We start from the raw sequence: 19,003 nt of genomic DNA, 5'->3' as shown, positions 1-19,003 counted from the left end.
GACAGGATACTCAGCCCTCCCACGGGCAGGGCAGGACAGTTTGGAGCAAGGGTGCCCCAGTGGATGCCATGGCGGTGGCGGCTGCCACTAAAAAGGAATTAGCACAGGAGAGTTCCTCGGTACATCCTCCAGACAAGGAGTCTCGGATGGTGGACCACCTTGGAAAGCGGATGTTCGCTTCAGCGACCTTCTCTGTAAGGTCACTGAACTATATGGCACATGTAATTCGGCTCCAGCGGGACCTGATCAAAGAGTACACTGGGTCACCCCCAGAGTCCATGTCGGCCGAGGACAAACGGACCTTCTCGGCTCGAATGGCCACTCTCAAGTCGATAAATAACACATCTATGCAGCTTCTGTCCCATGCCACGGAGGGAGCAGGCCTGGCTCCATCTCTGCGATTTTGTGGAATCCTTCAAGGTGTCCTTTGTGAACGCCCCTTTTGACGGTTCTACACTTTTCGGCAAAACCGTCCGCGATACGCTTCTCCATAGCGAGAAAGACGGGAAGACGTCTGCTGTCGGGATCCGCTTCTCGGCTCCTCAGAGGTCCTACTTCAGGAACCAGAGGACAAAAGAAGATGTGGTTCCGGAAAGCTCAACATTCCCATTTCGCTCCGGATCCTTCGTCCTTCAGAGGCAGAAGACAGGGTGGACGCCGGCCCAGAGGCAGAGGGGGGCCGAAGAATTTCGGGTCGAGGGAACCCTTTTCTGATCGACCCGTGCAGCAGCCCTGAGGGGTTGCCCGACTGCTCCTCTGTGGAGGCAGTCGGGGGCGCTTCTCGGAGCACCTACCAAATTGGGAGTCCATTACGACAGATCACTGGGTGCTCCAAATTATATCCAGATGCTATTCTATACCTTTCCTAACGTATCCTCCCCAGTCAAGGAGTCTCCCCGATGTTCCACCCAATCAGAGGGTTGTAGCAGCCTTTGAAATATGAGAGCTGCTAAGAAAAAGAGCCATCCAGCACGTCCCCTTCGGTCAGTCCGGATCAGGCTTTTACTCCAGGTTTTTTTTGGTGCCAAAAAAGACGGGGGACTTGTGACCAATTCTCGACCTGTCCACACTGAACCTGTCAGTCGCCAAAGAAAAGTTCCAGATGGTCACTATTCAATCCATTCTCCCACTTTTACAGGAGAATGACTGGATGTGCTCGATAGACCTCAAGGATGCGTACTACCACATTCTAATGGACAGGCGATCCAGGAGGTTTCTCCACTTTCGGCTGGGAGCCAGCCATTATCAGTTCAGGGTCGTACCCATCGGTCTCACCACAGCCCCCAGGGTGTTCACCAAGGTCATGTAGGGGTCCACCTGAGGCTTCAAGGAATACAGGTCTTTCCTTACCTGGATGACTGGCTCCTAACCGCCCCCACCAGGCATCTACTATGTTCAGGCAGGGACTATTTCTTACATCTAGCCTGCCATCTAGGGATCACTATCAACCACAAGAAATCCTCCCTTCAGCCTACTCAGATCTTGCTTGGAGTTCATAAGGGCCAGGATAGACACTGCACAATCCAGAGTCTTTCTGATGGCAGACAGACTTCGCAATCTAAACCTTCACATTCTGGCTCTTCTACAGTCATCAGCCCCCCCCCAGCGGAACTAGTCCTGAGGGCCCTGGGGTCCATGGCAGCAGCCATCAATCTGGCACCTGTCGCACATCTAAAGATGAGAATCCTTCAATGGACCTTACAGGTTCAGTGGTCCATCCTACATCACCCCCTGTCTACACCTATTCCCCTCAGCAGGATTTGCAGGGAGTTGCTACGTTGGTGGCTCCATTCCAGAGACCTCCGGGAAGGGCGCCCCTTCGTTATATCCCCACCCCAAGTCACTGTGACCACGGATGCATCTTTCCTCAGGTGGGGGGGCATTGCATGGGCAGATCTGTCCAAGGCACGTGGACTTGCACAGAGACCTCATTGCATATCAATGTCCTGGGAGATGAGGGCGGTGCTTCTAGCGTTGCAGGCTCTCCATCCCCTTCTTCCTCCAGGGACTATTGCAATTCAAACCGACAACATGTCGGTAGTCTGGTACATAAACAAACAGGGGAGAACCAGATCTTGCCCACTTTGCAGAGAGGCCATGAGAGTGTAGGAATGGGCGATATCCACCAACCACTTTCTCATAGCAACGCACATTCCAGGTCAGTCAAACATTTTAGCGGACAGGTTGAGTCGAACAATCCTTTCACCTTACGAGTGGTCTCTGAACCCAGTAGTAGCGGAGCAAATCTTCCTCTGACGGGGTCAACCTTGATGCTACTGGATCTGTATCTCTTTTAAACTATATATATATAACTACTTGCTTGCTTTATTTTGCCTATAAACGTCAGTGTATTTACTTGCTTCAGCTTTGTCCTTGTATTTGTTTAGCGGGTCAACAAATGTAAAATAAAATAAAATAAATAACAAAATAAATCTGTTCGCCTTGCCTTTGAACACAAAGTGCAGCGAGTTCTTCGTTCTAATTCCCCCACCAGGGGAAGTCCCCAGAGATGCTCTGGTTCATGCTTGGTCTTCTGTATGCTTATCCTCCTCTTCCATTAATGACAAAATTCGTGCAGAAAGCTCATCGTTTGGGGAGCAGACTTATCCTCATAGCCCCATTCTGGTCTCGCCAAACCTGGTTCCCATGCCTATGGTCTCATCTAGTACATCCTCCCTGGATTTTAGATCCCATTCCGGATCTGATCTCTCATCTTTTAGGATTGAAGACCCCCGACCTGGACTACCTCAAGTTCTCAGCTTGGTTGATCCAATTCCATTAATGGGTAGGACTCCCCGTATATCTTCCTCAGTTAAGGCCATCCTGGTGGCCACCCATAAACCATGTACCAGGAAAAAGCTACAAGAGTAAATGGAAACGTTTCTCTGTCTGGGTGGAGCATAGGAATTTGGATCCCTTCACGGCTCCTATCCCAGCAGTTCTAGACTTTCTGTCCCATATTTTTCATCAAGGGGCTAGTTCTTCTACTATTAAAGTTCAATTGGCAGCTATTTCCCACTTCCACGTTGAAAACGTAGGCCCCCTAGCTTCCTCGAAGATTTGCAAAACATTCCTGAAAGGAACCTTTCTTTTAAGACCCCCTATTAAAGATGCAGTTCCTTCATGGGATCTAACCGTAGTTCTTCAGGCTCTGACTGGTCCCCGTTTGGAGCCCGCGGCTTCAGTCGACTTAAAATATGTATCTTGGAAAACTGCCTGCCTAATTGCCATTACCTCAGCTAGGAGGATATCGGAGCTTTGCGCTCTTTGCAGTAAGCCTCCATACATCATCTTTCATAAAGACAGGGTTTCCTTCAGGACTAATCCCTCTTTTCTGCCTAAAGTGGCTTCAGAAGCCAATATCAACCAAGTCCATCAATCTACATGTCTTCTTTCCTAATTATCAAAACAAAGGAGAGTATAGACTCCATTGTCTGGATGTTCATAGACAGTTACAATTTTACTTAAACAGAACAGCCGATCTTCGAAAATCAGATCAACTTTTTGTGTCATTTGCTGAACCCTGTCTGGGTAAACCAGTCACTAAAGTAACCTTAGCTAGATGGATTTCCCAATGCATCCTTCTCGCATACAAAAGCTCTGGTCGACCTGAGCCCCTGAGGGTGCGAACCCATTCTACCCAGTCTATGGCTACTTCTGCTGCTTTCTGGTCAAAGGTTTCTTTGGATGACATTTGCTCAGCAACTACTTGGGCTTCCTCTCATACCTTTATTACACATTATAAATTGGATTTAATATCCAGAGGACGTGCATCTTTTGGCTCTGCAGTGCTCCGGAATATCCTTCCATGAGGACCTCCCAAGTTGTTGGTAGCTGGGGACTCTGTCCCACAGGTTGCTGATCAAATGAAGTTAACTACTTCAGATAAAGAAGTTATGTACTCACCATAACGTTCCATCTGAGTAGGTAACTTCATTTGTCAGCAACCAACCCTCCCTCCATCCCCCGGACCCTTAGTTCGTTATTAAAGGATCAGGATACGTCACTTCCAGATGACATCAGGTGGACTGTATAGTACTCCTTTCATGTGTTATAGTAATTTTCTATGGCATTATGGCAAACTCGATCTGAGGGTTAGAGGGAGGTGGCAGGGCATTATGGGTAGGGGAGAGGAGCTTGGAGCTCGGATCTTTTAGCTAGGAAAGCTGTCCTCTTGGATCCGAATTGGATCTGATACCCACAGGTTGCTGACAAATGAAGTTACTTACTCAGATGGAACGTTATGGTGAGTACATAACTTCTTTTTTTCCCTATGTGCTCTGTCTTCTAATTCTGTTATTTTTGAAATGTCTCTTCCTGAGCAGTCTCATATTCAGCTAGCCTTTTCTTCATTTTGACCTCTGATTTTTGCAGTTTTATCACCTCGTCTGAATATCTGTTTAAAGCTTCTTCCATTTTTCCAGCCTTTTGTTTGAGTTGATATACTCCATCCGTGTTTCATTTACTTTAATCAGGTCTGTGTGCAATTGTGTTTATATTTTCCTCTAGGTTACTGGACATCATGTCTGGACTTTGCGCTACTTTTTGCTGAACTACAGTACTTTTTCTAGTCAGTGTTTTTCCTCCACTTTTGTAGCTGATTTTCTTTCATTTCATCTGTATTTCTTTTTTCCTGGCATCCATGCAGTGCACTTACTAGCCAGTTACTGAAATTTACCTGAAATATAAATCCACTGGCTTTCTCTTCTGAGTTTTTCACTCTGGGAGAGTTAGAGTTAAGCTGTTACTCAATGTTCAGCCATCTTGGAAGTCCCAAAAAGGCCTTGAATGTTAAAAGTACATGGAATGTTATGTAGCAAGGTATGGACAGGTGGCAGGGTAAAAAGGTTATCATATACTCCCACTCTGGGGCACAAATCTTCCATACTGTTGTGGTGTTTTATGATGCACATACAGTGTTAGTGCTTGGCCCCTCTAAGAGAAAAAATCACAGTGGTTCTTAAGATTAATTTCAGTGGACTGGTGATGTGTAAAATATTCCGCAATTTACTTCTGTTTGTTAGTAAATCAGGAAAGGATATAGTAGTTCAGTCGCAAGAGATGCTCAAAAGTTAATGAGGTGATGGGTTAAAAAACAAGCTGTCGAAAGCCTGCAGTACTTGCATAGTTATAGCCAGTTTAGTAATCAAATCATTTTACTTCATGTTGTGAAAATAGTCCAGTGTTTGGGAATAATTGCTTATATAAAGAAAATATTTTGAGAAATTGCTCTTTAGCCAAATAAAACAAAAATATTCTTAAGGCTTTCCAGAACTAATAAATTAACAAGCTCAGACAGACATAGAAGATATTACCAAAGTGACATTTCCTTCTAGCTCTTTTTCTAAGTGAACTTACTGTTCCCCTCTATATCCTGTCACCATCATAAAGTTAAAATATGGTCATTACTTTAAAAATTATATTGAATGGAAGAATTTCAAGAGTTGCGTACATTAGGTTACTACTAGTGAAAAAGAATGCTGGTTTTAAGAATGCTGGTTTTAACCATCTCTGATGCAATAGATTATACTAAAGTCCTTCTGTATTTTGTGACATATGCCATCTCCACAATGTAGACATTTAGGCTCTGACCATTCCTCAGAGTTCACTAGCGGCATTGGGGGAACAGGACATTTAGGGAGTAGAATTAGCAGACAGTGCAGCCTCACCCATTCCTAGGAAGGAGATGTTAAAGTGCCACTCTAATAGCAGCATGTGGGAGAAGCCCAGAGGTGTAGCTTCTGCAATAGTGACATCTAGGAAGCACTAGCTTGCAAGGGAGTCTCAGCACTCCATGTGAACATCCCTCCTGCATAGAAATGTTCCCCTGTACTGACTTGGCAAACCGGGCATTATACCATTCTGCCCAGCCAGCTGGTGAATTAATAGCATACTGCTAACCTCTACTGGATGATTGCCACTATTCCCTTGCAGTTATCTTCCTCCCTGTATTGCCCTAGGATACTGGGGGAGCAAACTGGCCAGTAGGGTATAGAGGTTTGTTGGTTGCAGTAGAGGTGGGTTAGGATAATGGGGGCCAAAAGATATTTTGCAGGACTTTACATTCCCATTTAGTCAAGATGTTTTGGAGATTGTAAACTCTAACTGCATCTCGGGCTGCATATTTTTTTTATTGCAAGCAGGTCAGTTGTATTTTTCTTGCATTAAAAAAAATTAGGATGAATCCACTATTGTTATTTCACCAAATTGCATGAAGTTAGTTGGAGATGAGAGTAGTGCTCCCCCCATGAAATATTTCTACTATTTTATGGGATAAATAAGTTGTTTTAAAAGGATTAAGTTCTGATGTAAAGGAATGCCAAGATTTTACTTAATTAACTTGCATAAGAACATTGACTATATTTTAAAATTAAACTTCTCAAGATGTTATTCTTCACTTGTAATTGATTGCTAAATGGCTCTAAAGCAGAATCACTTGATGGAAGTTGGCTAGGAGCCCTTCCCTACAGTTTTATTCATGAGACACCTGCTACTTTAAAGAATTGGGAGGAAGAGCTAGCAGAACATGAAGGTGCATTTTTCAGAATCAGAAATTATGTTTCATGTGTGCATAAAATCACAGGAGACTGTCCCAAATGAGGTGCTTAATTCTTTGCCAGTATTGCGTGTTTTGTGTTCCATTAATATACAGGTGTTGCTGTAATGAGTGGTAGTTTATTCAGGCAGTGGGTTGTGCATTGAGAAAGATTAGCTTGCTTATGGACATAACCATGCCTCTATTTATTCCATTGACATATGTATAATATAGCAGAATTATATTCTAGAAGGCTTGTGTTTAGGTCCCATTTTTGAGGCATTTAGTTCTCTTTCTGCCCTTTAGATTAATAATACACAAACCATATTGCATGAGTGTAGTCTGCCAGTTCTAGCTCTACTGGGAGTTCAAATGAGACAATTGCTAAACAGCTAGTAGCGCACACAGTATTAAAGGAAGTTTTTGCCTTCAGGTGCACTTTGCAGCTTCATCTAGAAGAAAGAAATGGAAACTATGGTGGCAGTATTTTCCTTTTTTATATCTTTTGTTTATCCTTTTCACAGCAATTATTTAGAGGCTTCACTTTATAAATGACACTGAGGAAAAAGCTCATTGTGAGATTACTATGAAAAGTTTATTCACAAGACAGTGACGTCAGATCACTGAAATGACCTTGAGTAAGCCTAGATTTTGTTGAACTTCTGGGGTATTGCAGTTGCAAGACATATTGAATGCTTGATGTCATTGAAGTCATGGCATATTGAGAAATAAAGCTGTTATTTCCCAGTGCAATTTGTGGTAAAACAAACTTGATGTTATATGGCTTGTATGTGTTTGTGTTAGGTGTGAGTAGCTGTAGTTGGGGATTAATCACTGCACCCAATTCCAGTGCTTTTTATTTATTGACTTGGCAGTGACTTTTGATGAGTCTGGCTTTCATTTAACATTGCTTTTGGACTTTTGATGAATAATTTGTCATGTAGATATTTTATAATTAAACTTTGTTCAGACACGTTTACCTGTGGATTATTCAGGTTTGTAGAACTAGCTGTTAAGAATTGCAGCAAGAATAGATTTTTCATAAACTTATGTAAATTACTGATGTGCATGCAGATATGTTGATGTGGATTATTTCATCTTTGCCCATTGTGTGCCTTTTGTGAATACTTTATTAGTGTGTTGCAGTTTTTTGATTGTTTTAAGACTTTCATAGCATCTGTATTAGTCTTCCTTACCGCAGCTTTTCTACGCTGACACCGGGAATTCTAAGTGCCTCTTTCTCTTTTTTCCCCTCTCTGTGCTTGTTTGCCATTTCCAGTTGTCCAGATGCAAAGATAAAGCCGTTGGGACCAATGTTGCTGAATGCACTTACTAAATTAATGGATGAATACAAAGAGGTAAGTCCAGAATTTGTCACTGCAGCTTTCTGTAGAAGAATTGTGTTTAGGTGGAGCAAATGTGTCACATTGGGATGATTACTTAGGCCCGTTGAATGAGGACTGAATTTGTTACTTTTGATGACGCCAATGGAACTACTGGAAGAGACTAATATGTATTGCATGGAGCGTGCTGGTTATTCTCTGATGTTTAGAAAAAGACAAACCGGTTAAGCGCTAGAATGACGTGTGACCCGACCGTAACAAATGTTAAGCAACCACCGCTTATGTTGTTAAGGTTAGGTCCCATGCTGTGCAGTAAAATCTGCTCGTTCTCACAAGCAAATGACAGCGGTAGAACAAAACATTAGTTTCTGTCTGCTGCTGTATCCTTAACATGTCCCTAACTTCCTGTAAAAGGAAAAAAAAATTAAGAGAATTGATTGAATAACAATATGCATGTTTGCTTACATAATCTGAAGAAAGCAAATGCTAAAACTCAAATGTATGTCATTATATAGTGACTTCAAGCCTCAGTAATTTGTCTGAAAACCACATATTTTATGAGGGACAGACCAAAAAAATTTAAAAAGAATAATCTGGACATTTGCAAAAATCTAGACAGGTGAAACAGTTGAGAGGTAAGAAAGGTGAGTGTAAATGTAATGGTCTACGTTACACTACCCCTTTGACAGTGTTCACTAAGTGTTTTATGGGTTTGAAAACCAGTAGAGATTTTTGTCTCCATTAACTAGTGGTACATAGAGCAGACAAAGCTCCATGCACTACAAAGAATTATGGTCATCTCACTGATCATAACCCCTTATTTGTTCTTGACATAGATACCAAGGTTTAGCTCTCAAACTTCGCTCTCGAGGTGAATTTCTTGGTGTCCATGTCTCGAACACATAATAAGCAGGTTATGATTGGTGAGCCAGTCATAATCTTCTATGTAATACTACAAGGCTGGTCAAAAAGAAGTAGGAATGGGGTGTTTGAAAGGAATATTGACAAGATCACTGAACCAATATGAATTTAGTGAAGCACTAAATTGGCAGTGTTAGAGATAGAAGGATGCAGTCTTTCTTTGTAATTGTAAATCAAAGTCTGTTTGCTATCACCCGTTTCCTCCCACCATACAATTCCATACTTAAAAGAGCACATAAAAAGTTCCAGTTTATTTAAAGCTGGATCACTGAAGAGGTAGAGGTGCAGAGTGACAATTATCATTGTATATTGGGAGTGGGTTTTAGTGTTTATGGTTTCTTATTAGCATAGAGATTATGGCTTTAGCTCCTGACATTTTTAAATGGTGAATTTAGCTTGAATTGGAGGAGGCCGACTGGCAGAACACAAGTTTTTTTTAAATGCAGCCTGTTCTATATTTTAAAAGGAATTTACTTATGTATATTTTATGTGGACAAGTTTAGAAATAAAGAGGAGTGCAGTAGATATTTTTCATCAGATTGTAGAGTATGGAGCACTGAGGCTGCATTAAAAATCTGGGATTTAACGAATTGGTAGTGATCCAACAAATGTGGAATTTTAATTTGTTCAAGGATGAGCATAATTGTCAGAAAAAAAGAAGCATGATAATACAGTAACAGTTTTAAAAAGGTTGTTTGAAAGGAGCTGCTAATGAGATTATCCATGTAGCTTTAGGAAATACTGCAGAAGACTTATTGGGTCAGAGTCCATTAGACTTGCTGTCAGTGTTAAGTGACTTACTGCAGTGTATTACACTGGAGTAAAGTCACTTACACTGAGAGCAAGTGTTTTGGAATCTGGTCTCTGGTGTAAGCTTGTTTAGTAGTTGTGAGTGTACCGATATATTTTTCCCTATATTTAGTAGAATGAAGTCACAGAATTGAAAGGGAAAGCTTGAACATAGGGAGAAAGCCTCAGGTTAAAGAAAGAGGTCTTCCATGCAGTACTTGTGGGGGAGGGGTCTCCAGATTTGACCAAACAAGCCGTAAAGGAAACAAACTGCAGCAGTTGCTGAAGCAAAGGGTTGTCTAGGAGAAGTACTTGACCTAGGACAAGGAGAATGATTTTCAAATGGTTTCAAGAAGAGTCTGGCAAACTATTCACGGTCTCAGGAAACAGAGACTAAATATTTCAGGTTTTTCATAGCAAGACTGAAAGAAAGCTGATCTTAACTACAGATGGGAGGTGCTGCAAGAATATGGGTTCAAGAGGCTGATGCTCTGTGCACTCTGTTGTTTTTGTATTGTTGTTGTTGTTAAATTTAATACATCTGTGGTAATGTAGCATTTCATCAAAGACATATCTCGTTTCCTCACCTGTCTTGTGATTTTCATGAAGAAGATATGAAGATACAGCTAGTTCTGCAGAGTATCCTTTTTGGTGGTGTAAACACAATGTGTTTGTTTCACTGAGTTGTTTACCAGTATCCCTTTAAATATTCCACTGTACCTTGCAGATTTCACTAAAAACACACTGATCTGACATCTCATGATTAATGCTTGCAGCTGTTTGATTCTTATCTCCAGCTAAAAGTGGGTGAAAATGGAAAAATAAACATAAAGTAACTTTGCAAATGCAAGATGAAACTATGCTTTTTCATGCTTTTCATTATTTTTCTTGTTGTTTGAGCCTATTTGCTTAACAAAAACATTGTATCTTAAACTTAGGACATCAGTCTAGACATCCATTTAATTATACATGTAGTATGATCAATGCCCTTTTACATCCCCCAGAAGGCCAAGCTCACAATAACTTTAAATTGCTTCACGTCATTTATTTTTTTCAGAGTTACAAGAAGCTATCTCCTTACTGTGCTAAAGCCAAAATTTGACCTGCTTTCTTGCTGAACAGCTGCAAAGGTCTTCCAAGTTAGAGATTTTTCTTTATTTTTGTTTTGGTTGATTTTCACATACTTTCTCCAAATTTCTTCTTTGCTGGCTTTCAGGAAGGGTGGTTACTAACCAGTAACTATTTTGCACACACTGATCATTTTTTCTGGCATTTTTGTAACAGTTTCTATTTTCACACTGGGAAAGTTGTAATCAACCTGTTACTTGGCTTGTAGCATGTTGCATCCACCCTTCTATTAGGTTTTCTTCTGTTTTCAATTATGTGAACTTCTTTGTTGGCCCCAGATAATTCTTCATGTAGGCTGAACATATCATGGAAGACACCACTGAGCTTCTCATATATTTTGTCAACTTTCTTCTCCATTCCTTCCAGATCTGGTACCACCATGTCTTAGAGGAATGTGAAAGGGGCTGTATAGCACTCAGAGAGAACACAGTCCTACAACCAGATCTTTAATAATTTTTCACTTATTTCTGATGAAGGATCAGTCATCTTAGGTGTCCTTTTTGTCTAGGCTCAACAGCATCCACCCTTCCAATGTTATCCACAAGCATTTGCACTGTATGTGCGAAAAATATACTTACTGTCACTTGGTCAGCAAACACTAATGGTTGAGCAAAGGAGGGGATTGTTTTTGTATGTGAAACAAGTTATATATAATATTGTAGTCATCTCTGCAGTGAAGAGGTATTGGCACAGAATGTGGTCCAGGTGACCTTCATTTCATAAGCAGCCTGACAGGATTATATGATGTACAAGGTGAGTCAAACCAGAGACAGTGTGTACTAGGATTACCACCTGTCCCACTTTGCGAGGGATCTCTTTGGGCGGTTGTGTCCTGACTAAAAATGGCAGATGTCCTGAGATTATAGGACATAATTATGTCCCATATTTTATGTAATAGTTGCATAAAATAGTTATTTCTGTATCTAAAATTCCTAAATGTTACAAGAAACAGAATAAGCAACCAAACTGCTACAAGAATAAGCTTTTATTTAGGCAAAAAAGTAAAGATGCTCTTCGTGTTTCACTGTTGCAGTCATTACATTTGGGTAATCCTGCTGGCAGGTTGCCCTCAGTCGGTCTGAATTCCAAAGTCTTGGGTCCTGCGTCAGTTGCTGTCGCCCCTTCCTTGACGTCAGGTCATCAGGGGTATAAAAGATGCAGCCGATGCCATTTCCTTCTGTCTTTCTTGACGCGTGGTGCCCGAAGCAGAATCAGTTCGCAAGTGCCGGTCGGCCGACTACTGAAATTTTCGTGTTCGAATTTCAGATTTGAAGTCTTTATTAAAGCTAAGCAACCCATTGGGGAAACTTTTTTCTTGCTCCAGACCGATGTCAGAAAAGTTAATAATTGTATTTCTTGTGGAAAGCAAATACCTCATAAGGACTTTCATTCTTACTGTATTCCTTGCCTAGGCCCTGACCATAACGTTTCAGGTTGTCGGTTTTGTGCTAGATTTAACCAACACACTATTAAGCGTCGGTATGATTTTGCATTAAACTATTTTGGACACAAGCTTAATTATCCAGAAATGTTGTTGGATAGCCATCCGACTACTGGAGTTCAAAAAAACGCAAAGAAAAAGATGACAACCGAGGCCCAAACTGACGAAGCTTCTCCTAAGCCGTTCTCTGGTTCTCAGTGAGGCTCTTTCGCAGCCCCTGACGCCCGCTACTTTAGAGTCATAGGCCGCTACTGACTCCCATGTGGTGTCAGCTGTGCCGCTGGAAACTCAAGGTATTGGAGCCTTGGACGCTTTTCCTTCAGATGGGTCTGGAGCCGCTGAGCAGGCACCGGCCTCTGAGGGTGTATTCAGACCTAAACATCTATACATTAAACCGACTTCAAAGGCAAAGTCTAAAGCACCTTCAAAGGCAAAGAAACAAACTCAAGAGCCACATGGATATGCCTCCATGCCCAAAAAGCAGATGCTGAAAATGGCCGAAGACTTGATTACCTTGATCAGGGGTTCCCATCCCCCTCCTGGTAAGAGGCCTAGGCAAGAGACAGATTATGAATCTTCAGATCAGGTTTCTATTTCTTCTGATTCCTCTCCTGATCAGGAATATTCTCTCCCCCCCCCCCTATGAGGATTCCGATGCTAAAGAATCTATTCCTTCAGCTTCTCCTCCTGAGGACTATTCTTTTGGGGAAACCTTGCATACCATATACTCACCACTATATATTTATTCTTTGTGAGATTTTAGATATTTCTGTTTTGAATACTGCCTTTATAGAGCAACGGCGCGAGTACTATAACCATGCATCTATGGAACTACAGGTATTATTGTAGAAGCTAATTTTGATGTTTTATTAGAACTTCAGATTTGATACCGGAAACTCTAAATAAGTAATATGATATGTATTAAGTAGACATTGTTGCATATTTATAAGAACGTCACATATATAATAAAAGGTGATGTAGTTGCATAAATATGGACTCGTAGTAAACAGGTATTATCGCAGCAGAAAACATCGCTGTTTTATTATAATATGTTTTAGTAGGTTTGATATAAACTGTTTTAAGAATTAGTTGGGATGAAAGTATTTTTTATCTACAAGGAAAATTTTTGAATGTATTGTAAGTTTCAGTAAATATACTAGACAGGTTGTTGTGTCTTTTTAAAACAGCTAAAATGATAATTGATTTTTTATCACATGACTACTATTTAAGTAACTGTTTGTGCTTTGAAAATGTTTTACGGTCTGATGAAGCAGATGTGAAAGCGCTTACCGAATAAACGTTTTATATATATTTTTAAAAAAGAAGCTAGACTGGATTTTTGTCAAGCTGGTGTTTGCCTACTTCTGCTTTGTGTTTTTGGACATTATTTATACAGGCTTTGTGAAAGCGCAGAGGCATTTACTCTGTTGAGCGTGGTTATATATGCTATAATTAAAATTCATGCCTCTGCCATTTTGGCTCATTACAGTATAGAGCCACCAATTTTTTCTCATCCTTTATTAAGGCAGTACCTCAGAGGAGCCAAAAACTTAAGGCCTCCAAGGAGATCACCAATACCTGCATGGGACCTCAACTATGTCTTGGAAAAACTCACCCTGCCTCCTTTTGAGCCAGCTGCTACTGCTGATATAAAGTTTTTATCTTGGAAAACAGCTCTGCTCCTAGCAATAACTTCTGCAAGACTAGTATCAGAGCTACAGGCACTCATGGCTGTGGAACCTTTTATCATTTTTTATCCAGACAGGGTCTCTCTGACAACAAACCCAACATTTATGCCTAAGGTGGTGTCCAGTGTGGCCCTTAACCAAACTATTCATTTGCCAACTTTTTATCCAAAACCACAGAACAAGGGGGAGAGAATTCTGCATTCTTTGGACGTACACAGACAGCTTAGATTCTATTTGGACAGAACCAAAGTTTTCAGGAAGACAGGGCAATTACTAGTGGCATATGCTGCAGGATCACAAGGAAAGGCCATCTCCAAGCAGACTATTTCAAAGTGGATAGGCCACTGCATTTGTTTCTGCTATTTACAGCATGGCAAGCCAGTGCCTAAGGGCATTAGGCCACATTCAACCAGAGCTGCAGCCACTTCAGCAGTCTTTCTCGGGGGGGGGGGGGGGGGTACCAACCAAAGACATTTTAGAAGCTGCTACTTTGGAGTTCAGTGCACACTTTTACAAAGCATTACCATCTGCCACTCTACTCTAAATCCAGGGCAGGCTATGCCACTGCTGTTCTGCAGGGCCTCATAGCCGCTCCTAATGCTTTTTAGCTCCAGCCTCCCAACCATAGCTTTGGGAATCTACCCAAATGTAATGACTGCAACAGTGAAACGCGAAGAACATAGTATAGTTGTGTACACTTACCATAAATGTAGATGTTCGAGTGTATTCACTGTTGCCGTCCAGGTTACCCACCCACCATCACCCTTCTCTCTGCTGGAACTTATCTTTCCTTCTCTGATTTATACAACCTATGTGGTATATTTGCTTGTAGATAAAGGTAAAGTTTATATTGGTGCATGTGTTTTTATATATATAAATATATATACATAAATTTGGCTACCCTTTAGGGGGGCACCTGACATCCGGGGCAAGAAAAACTGAAGAAAATGGCGTCGGCTGCATCTTTTATACCCCCTGATGACCTGACGTCAGGGAAGGGGTGACAGCAACCGACGCAGGACCCAAGACTTTGGAATTCAGGCTGACTGAGGGCAACCTGCCAGCAGGATTACCCAAATGTAATGACTGCAACAGTGAATACACTCAAACATCTACATTTATGGTAAGTGTACACTACTGTACTTTCTATCCTTTGTACTGGCCGTGGGTATGTGTTGGCCTGTAAAATCTGATGTGTGTCCCGAAAATGTCCCACTATGGCCATTTGAAAAGGTGGCAACCCTAGTACTTTACCAGCACCCACTTTCAGGCTGTGCAACCTTTTACAAGTAGAGTGTAGCACCTGTAAGTCAGGGGCAAATTTAAGTGCACCCATCCAGTTTTAGCTTGTCCATTGTTGGACAAAAAAAAAAAGGATGTTTCACTACATCTAATAGACAAACGAGGCAAAATTTATGGTTCTACCGCAACATTACTAAATGTTCCTGTGTACAGTACAAATGATGATCAGTTGTTAAAGAAATCGGAATCTTTCTAGAACTTTAAGCATGTACTCCCAGGAAAGTCTGTCAAATACTTTGTCATCGTTTGGCCAGAATGCCACTATTAGAGTCCCATTACCCCTTCTCCTTCTGCAAAGGCCCCCGGCAGTGTTTATGCATTGTTCCTGGGTTTTCTACCAGGCACAAAGCCTGACTGGCTAGGGTAAATCTGTTAGACAGCTAGTATTATGTTCATATGGGCTTAGATGTCTTACAAATGATATAATCACATGTAGATTGGAAATGGATTAGCAGTTCTCAGTCTGAGAAGGCTCAACAAGCAGCTTCAACAGCATGGTAGTCACAGCAGTGTCCCATGTGAGTGGAGAAGATCCCCAAAATGATAATTTGGGGACATTAAATCTCATTTTAAAACTTTGCCGAGGTACACCAAGCAGAACCTTGTCAATTTGCCCTGGAAACCCACCAAAACTGGTGGCCTTGCCAAGTGTAATATGTAGGGGATCTATATCCGAATTGAGTTTCTTTGTTAGATACTGAGATGCATCCTGCTTGCTAGGATTAAATCTGCCACTTTTTCATCTAGCTCCCATAGTGTATCCATAGCTAGTGTTAGTTGCCCACAGAGACCTTAGAATCATAACAACTGTGAACACCTTCTTGTTGAAAATAGGATGTCTGGTGCACTTCAGTCCCAACATAGCCCCATTAAGCCTCATCATTAAGTTAAAGCTACCCAGTGCAGAAGTGTAACACTGTTGTCTGACAATTCTGTAGCAGCATCTGCAATATCCAGCAAATTCTGCATACAGCACTTAAGAACTGGCACAAATGCCCACCACTTTGCATGTGAGAGCTGAGCATGAAGATGGGGTAGTGAAAAAAGGTCACTTGTTGCCTTGTGTTCTTTGTCCCAGTGCTTTTGGTGTACAGCTACCTAACTCGGCCAAGTACAAATCTGGCAGCACTTTAAATGCATTCGACACCATGTTCCCAGAGACTTGGGAGTTGGTATGTCTTCCTCAGAAATACTTTGCCACTTCCTTAAGCTATCTTGAAACCCAGGAAGCTTAGTAAGAAAAGCAGGAAACCTTTGAGGACTTGAAAAACATAGTGTCACTGAAGAAAAAAATGTTTGCATGAAATGACCTTGATAATGAATAGATGAGAATGTCTAGTAGTGAATATGCCTAGTCAGATCTTTTGCCACACATGTCTTGCTCACCTTTGCTATAGAACCCTGAGTGTCTGAGCAGTGTGTGAAAACAGTCCTGCCTGCTTGATCAGAGGGACCAATTCTTATCAAATACCTCTCTTCTCAATAGGCCTTCTTGCTAGGGAATGTCAGCTTGCAGTTTCCATAATACCTATATCTGTATGCTGAGACAGCATATTAAAATTGCCTTTCTATGCGAATGATCCTTGTACATCATGTGATATCTGCCAAGTAATCAGTCCACTTTTATAATTGAAAGTCAAAACATAAATAAGCAAGTGGATGTGGTCATGAGGGAATCACTAAAGTTCCACCAGCACCATTACCATCTTCTTTAGGGAAACAGTCCAGAACGTTGGTGCTTTGCACAACTAGAGCAGCGAGAGAGTAATATTGGTATACCAGTCTTACAGGAGGAGGTACTACAACCTGATATCCAGTTTTATTTAAGTTTAGATGATGTTCATCATGTTTCACTGTTGCAGTCATTACACTTGGGTTATCCTGCTGGCAGGCAACCCGCAGTCGGCCTAAATTCCAAAGTCCTGGTCCGGCGTCTATTGCTGTCTCCTCTTCCCTGACGTCAGTGCGCCAGGGGTATAAAAGATGCAGCCGACGCCATTTTCTTCAGTCTTTCTTGCCGTGTGGTGCCCGAAGCAAAAGCAGTTCGCAAGTGCAGGTCGGCCGACTCCTGAGATTTTCGAAATCGAATTTCAGATCCGAAGTCTTCAATAAAGTTAAGTACCCCGTTGGGGAAACTCTTTTCTTGCACCAGACCGATGTCAGAAAAAGTTAACAATTGTATTTCATGTGGGAAGCAAATACCTCATAAAGATTTCCACTCTTACTGTATTCCTTGCCTAGGCCCTGACCACGACGTTGCTACTTGTCGGTTTTGTGCTAGATTTAACCAACACACTATTAAACGTCGGTACGATTTTGCTTTTCATTATTTTGGCAGAAGGTTTAACTACATAATGCCGTCGGAACAACCGGCAACCGGAATTCATAAAAAACACAAGGATAAAGACAAGGACAAGCATCCGAGGTCCAAAACCGATGACTAAGCCTCTTCTAGGCCAGTCGCCAGTTTGCCGGTGCTCAGTGAGGTGCTTTCGTTGCCCCTGACTCCCTCTACCGCAGAGCCACAGGCCGCCTCCGACTCTCACGTGGAGACAGCTAGGCCTCTGGATACTCACGGTACTGGCCCTTCGGAAATTAATCCCTCAGATGGGTCCGGAGCCGCTGAGCAGGCATCGGCTTCTGAGGGTGGCTTCAGACCTACACAACTTTATATAAAGCCTACCTCAGCATCCAAGACAAAGTCTAAAACAGTTTTAAAGACAAGAAAACCAGTACAGCATTCTCCAGGACAGGCTTCTATGCCTAAGAAACAGATGCTCAAAATGGCCGAAGACCTAATTACTTTGATCAGGGGTTCCCATCCCCCTCCTGATAGGCAAGACACTGAATGTGATTCTTCTGATCAGGTTTCCATTTCCTCTGATTCCTCTTCTGATCAGGGATATTCTCTTCCTCCCTATGAGGATTCTGATGCTGAAGATTATATTCCTTCAGCTTCTCCTCCGAGGACTATTCTTTTGGGGAAACCCTGCATACCATGAGGGAGCATTTCCATTGGGAGAGCCAGGATTATTCCAATTCTAAGCAAAGACTTAGAGACTTTCTTTTACTTCCTCAGCACAGACCTCTTGCAATTCCCCCTGTTCTAGACATAGTAGATGATGTTTTCTCGGAGTCCGGCCTGTCTCCAGACGCTCTACCTCCTGCTCCTGCCAAGCCAGACAGATACTACAGGGTCCCAGACACCCATACATTTCTTTACAAAAACCCTCTCACAGGGTCCCAAAGGGGTCAAGGCTGCTTCTGTCAAAAACCCTGATGTTCATCGTGCATACAGCTGCAGTAATCACAGATGGGTTCTCTGCCGTCAGGCGGGTCCTCGGTCGGCCGAATTCCAAAGTCTAGGTCCGGCGTCGGTTGTTGTCGCTTTCTTTCCTGACGTCAGTGCGACAGGGGTATACAAGACACAGCCGACGCCATATTCTTCAGTCTTTTTTGCCACGCGGTGCCCGAAGCAGAAGCAGTTCGCAAGTGCCGGTCGGCCAGCTCCTGAAATTACGAATAATTGGAAACCGAAGTCTTTAAAGCTAAGTACCCCGTTGGGGAAACTTTTCTTGCCTCAGACCGATGTCAGACAAAGTTAACAATTGTATTTCTTGTGGGAAGCAAATACCACATAAGGATTTCCATTCCCTCTGCATACCTTGTTTAGGCCCAGACCACGACGTCTCGGCCTGTCGCTTTTGCGCTACTTTCAATAAACGCACTATTAAGCGTCGGGCGGAGTTCGCCCAGCACTTTTTTGGTAAAGCCTTTGATTATAAAATGTCGTCGGATACTCCGACTACCGTTTTGTCCAAAAAACGCAAGGACAAAGACCGACACGCGAGGTCCG

General features: G+C 42.2%; 1 protein-coding gene across 1 annotated transcript in view; it reads left to right on the top strand.

Annotated features, from left to right (window-relative positions):
* Window positions 1–19,003, top strand: part of ECPAS (Ecm29 proteasome adaptor and scaffold) — a 2,158,898-nt gene that overhangs the window by 437,787 nt on the left and 1,702,108 nt on the right. Inside the window, exon 11 of the mRNA XM_044061033.1 lies at window positions 7,815–7,893. Within this exon, the coding sequence (XP_043916968.1) occupies window positions 7,815–7,893 (79 nt within the window). The remainder of the gene's footprint in view (window positions 1–7,814; window positions 7,894–19,003) is intronic.

The sequence above is a fragment of the Protopterus annectens genome, chromosome 2.part0 (assembly GCF_019279795.1).
Source record: "Protopterus annectens isolate FY-2018-M chromosome 2.part0, PAN1.0, whole genome shotgun sequence".
Lineage (NCBI taxonomy): Eukaryota > Metazoa > Chordata > Ceratodontiformes > Protopteridae > Protopterus > Protopterus annectens.
The sequence above is the reverse complement of the archived record's forward strand: the minus strand, read 5'-3'. Positions and strand labels throughout refer to the sequence as shown.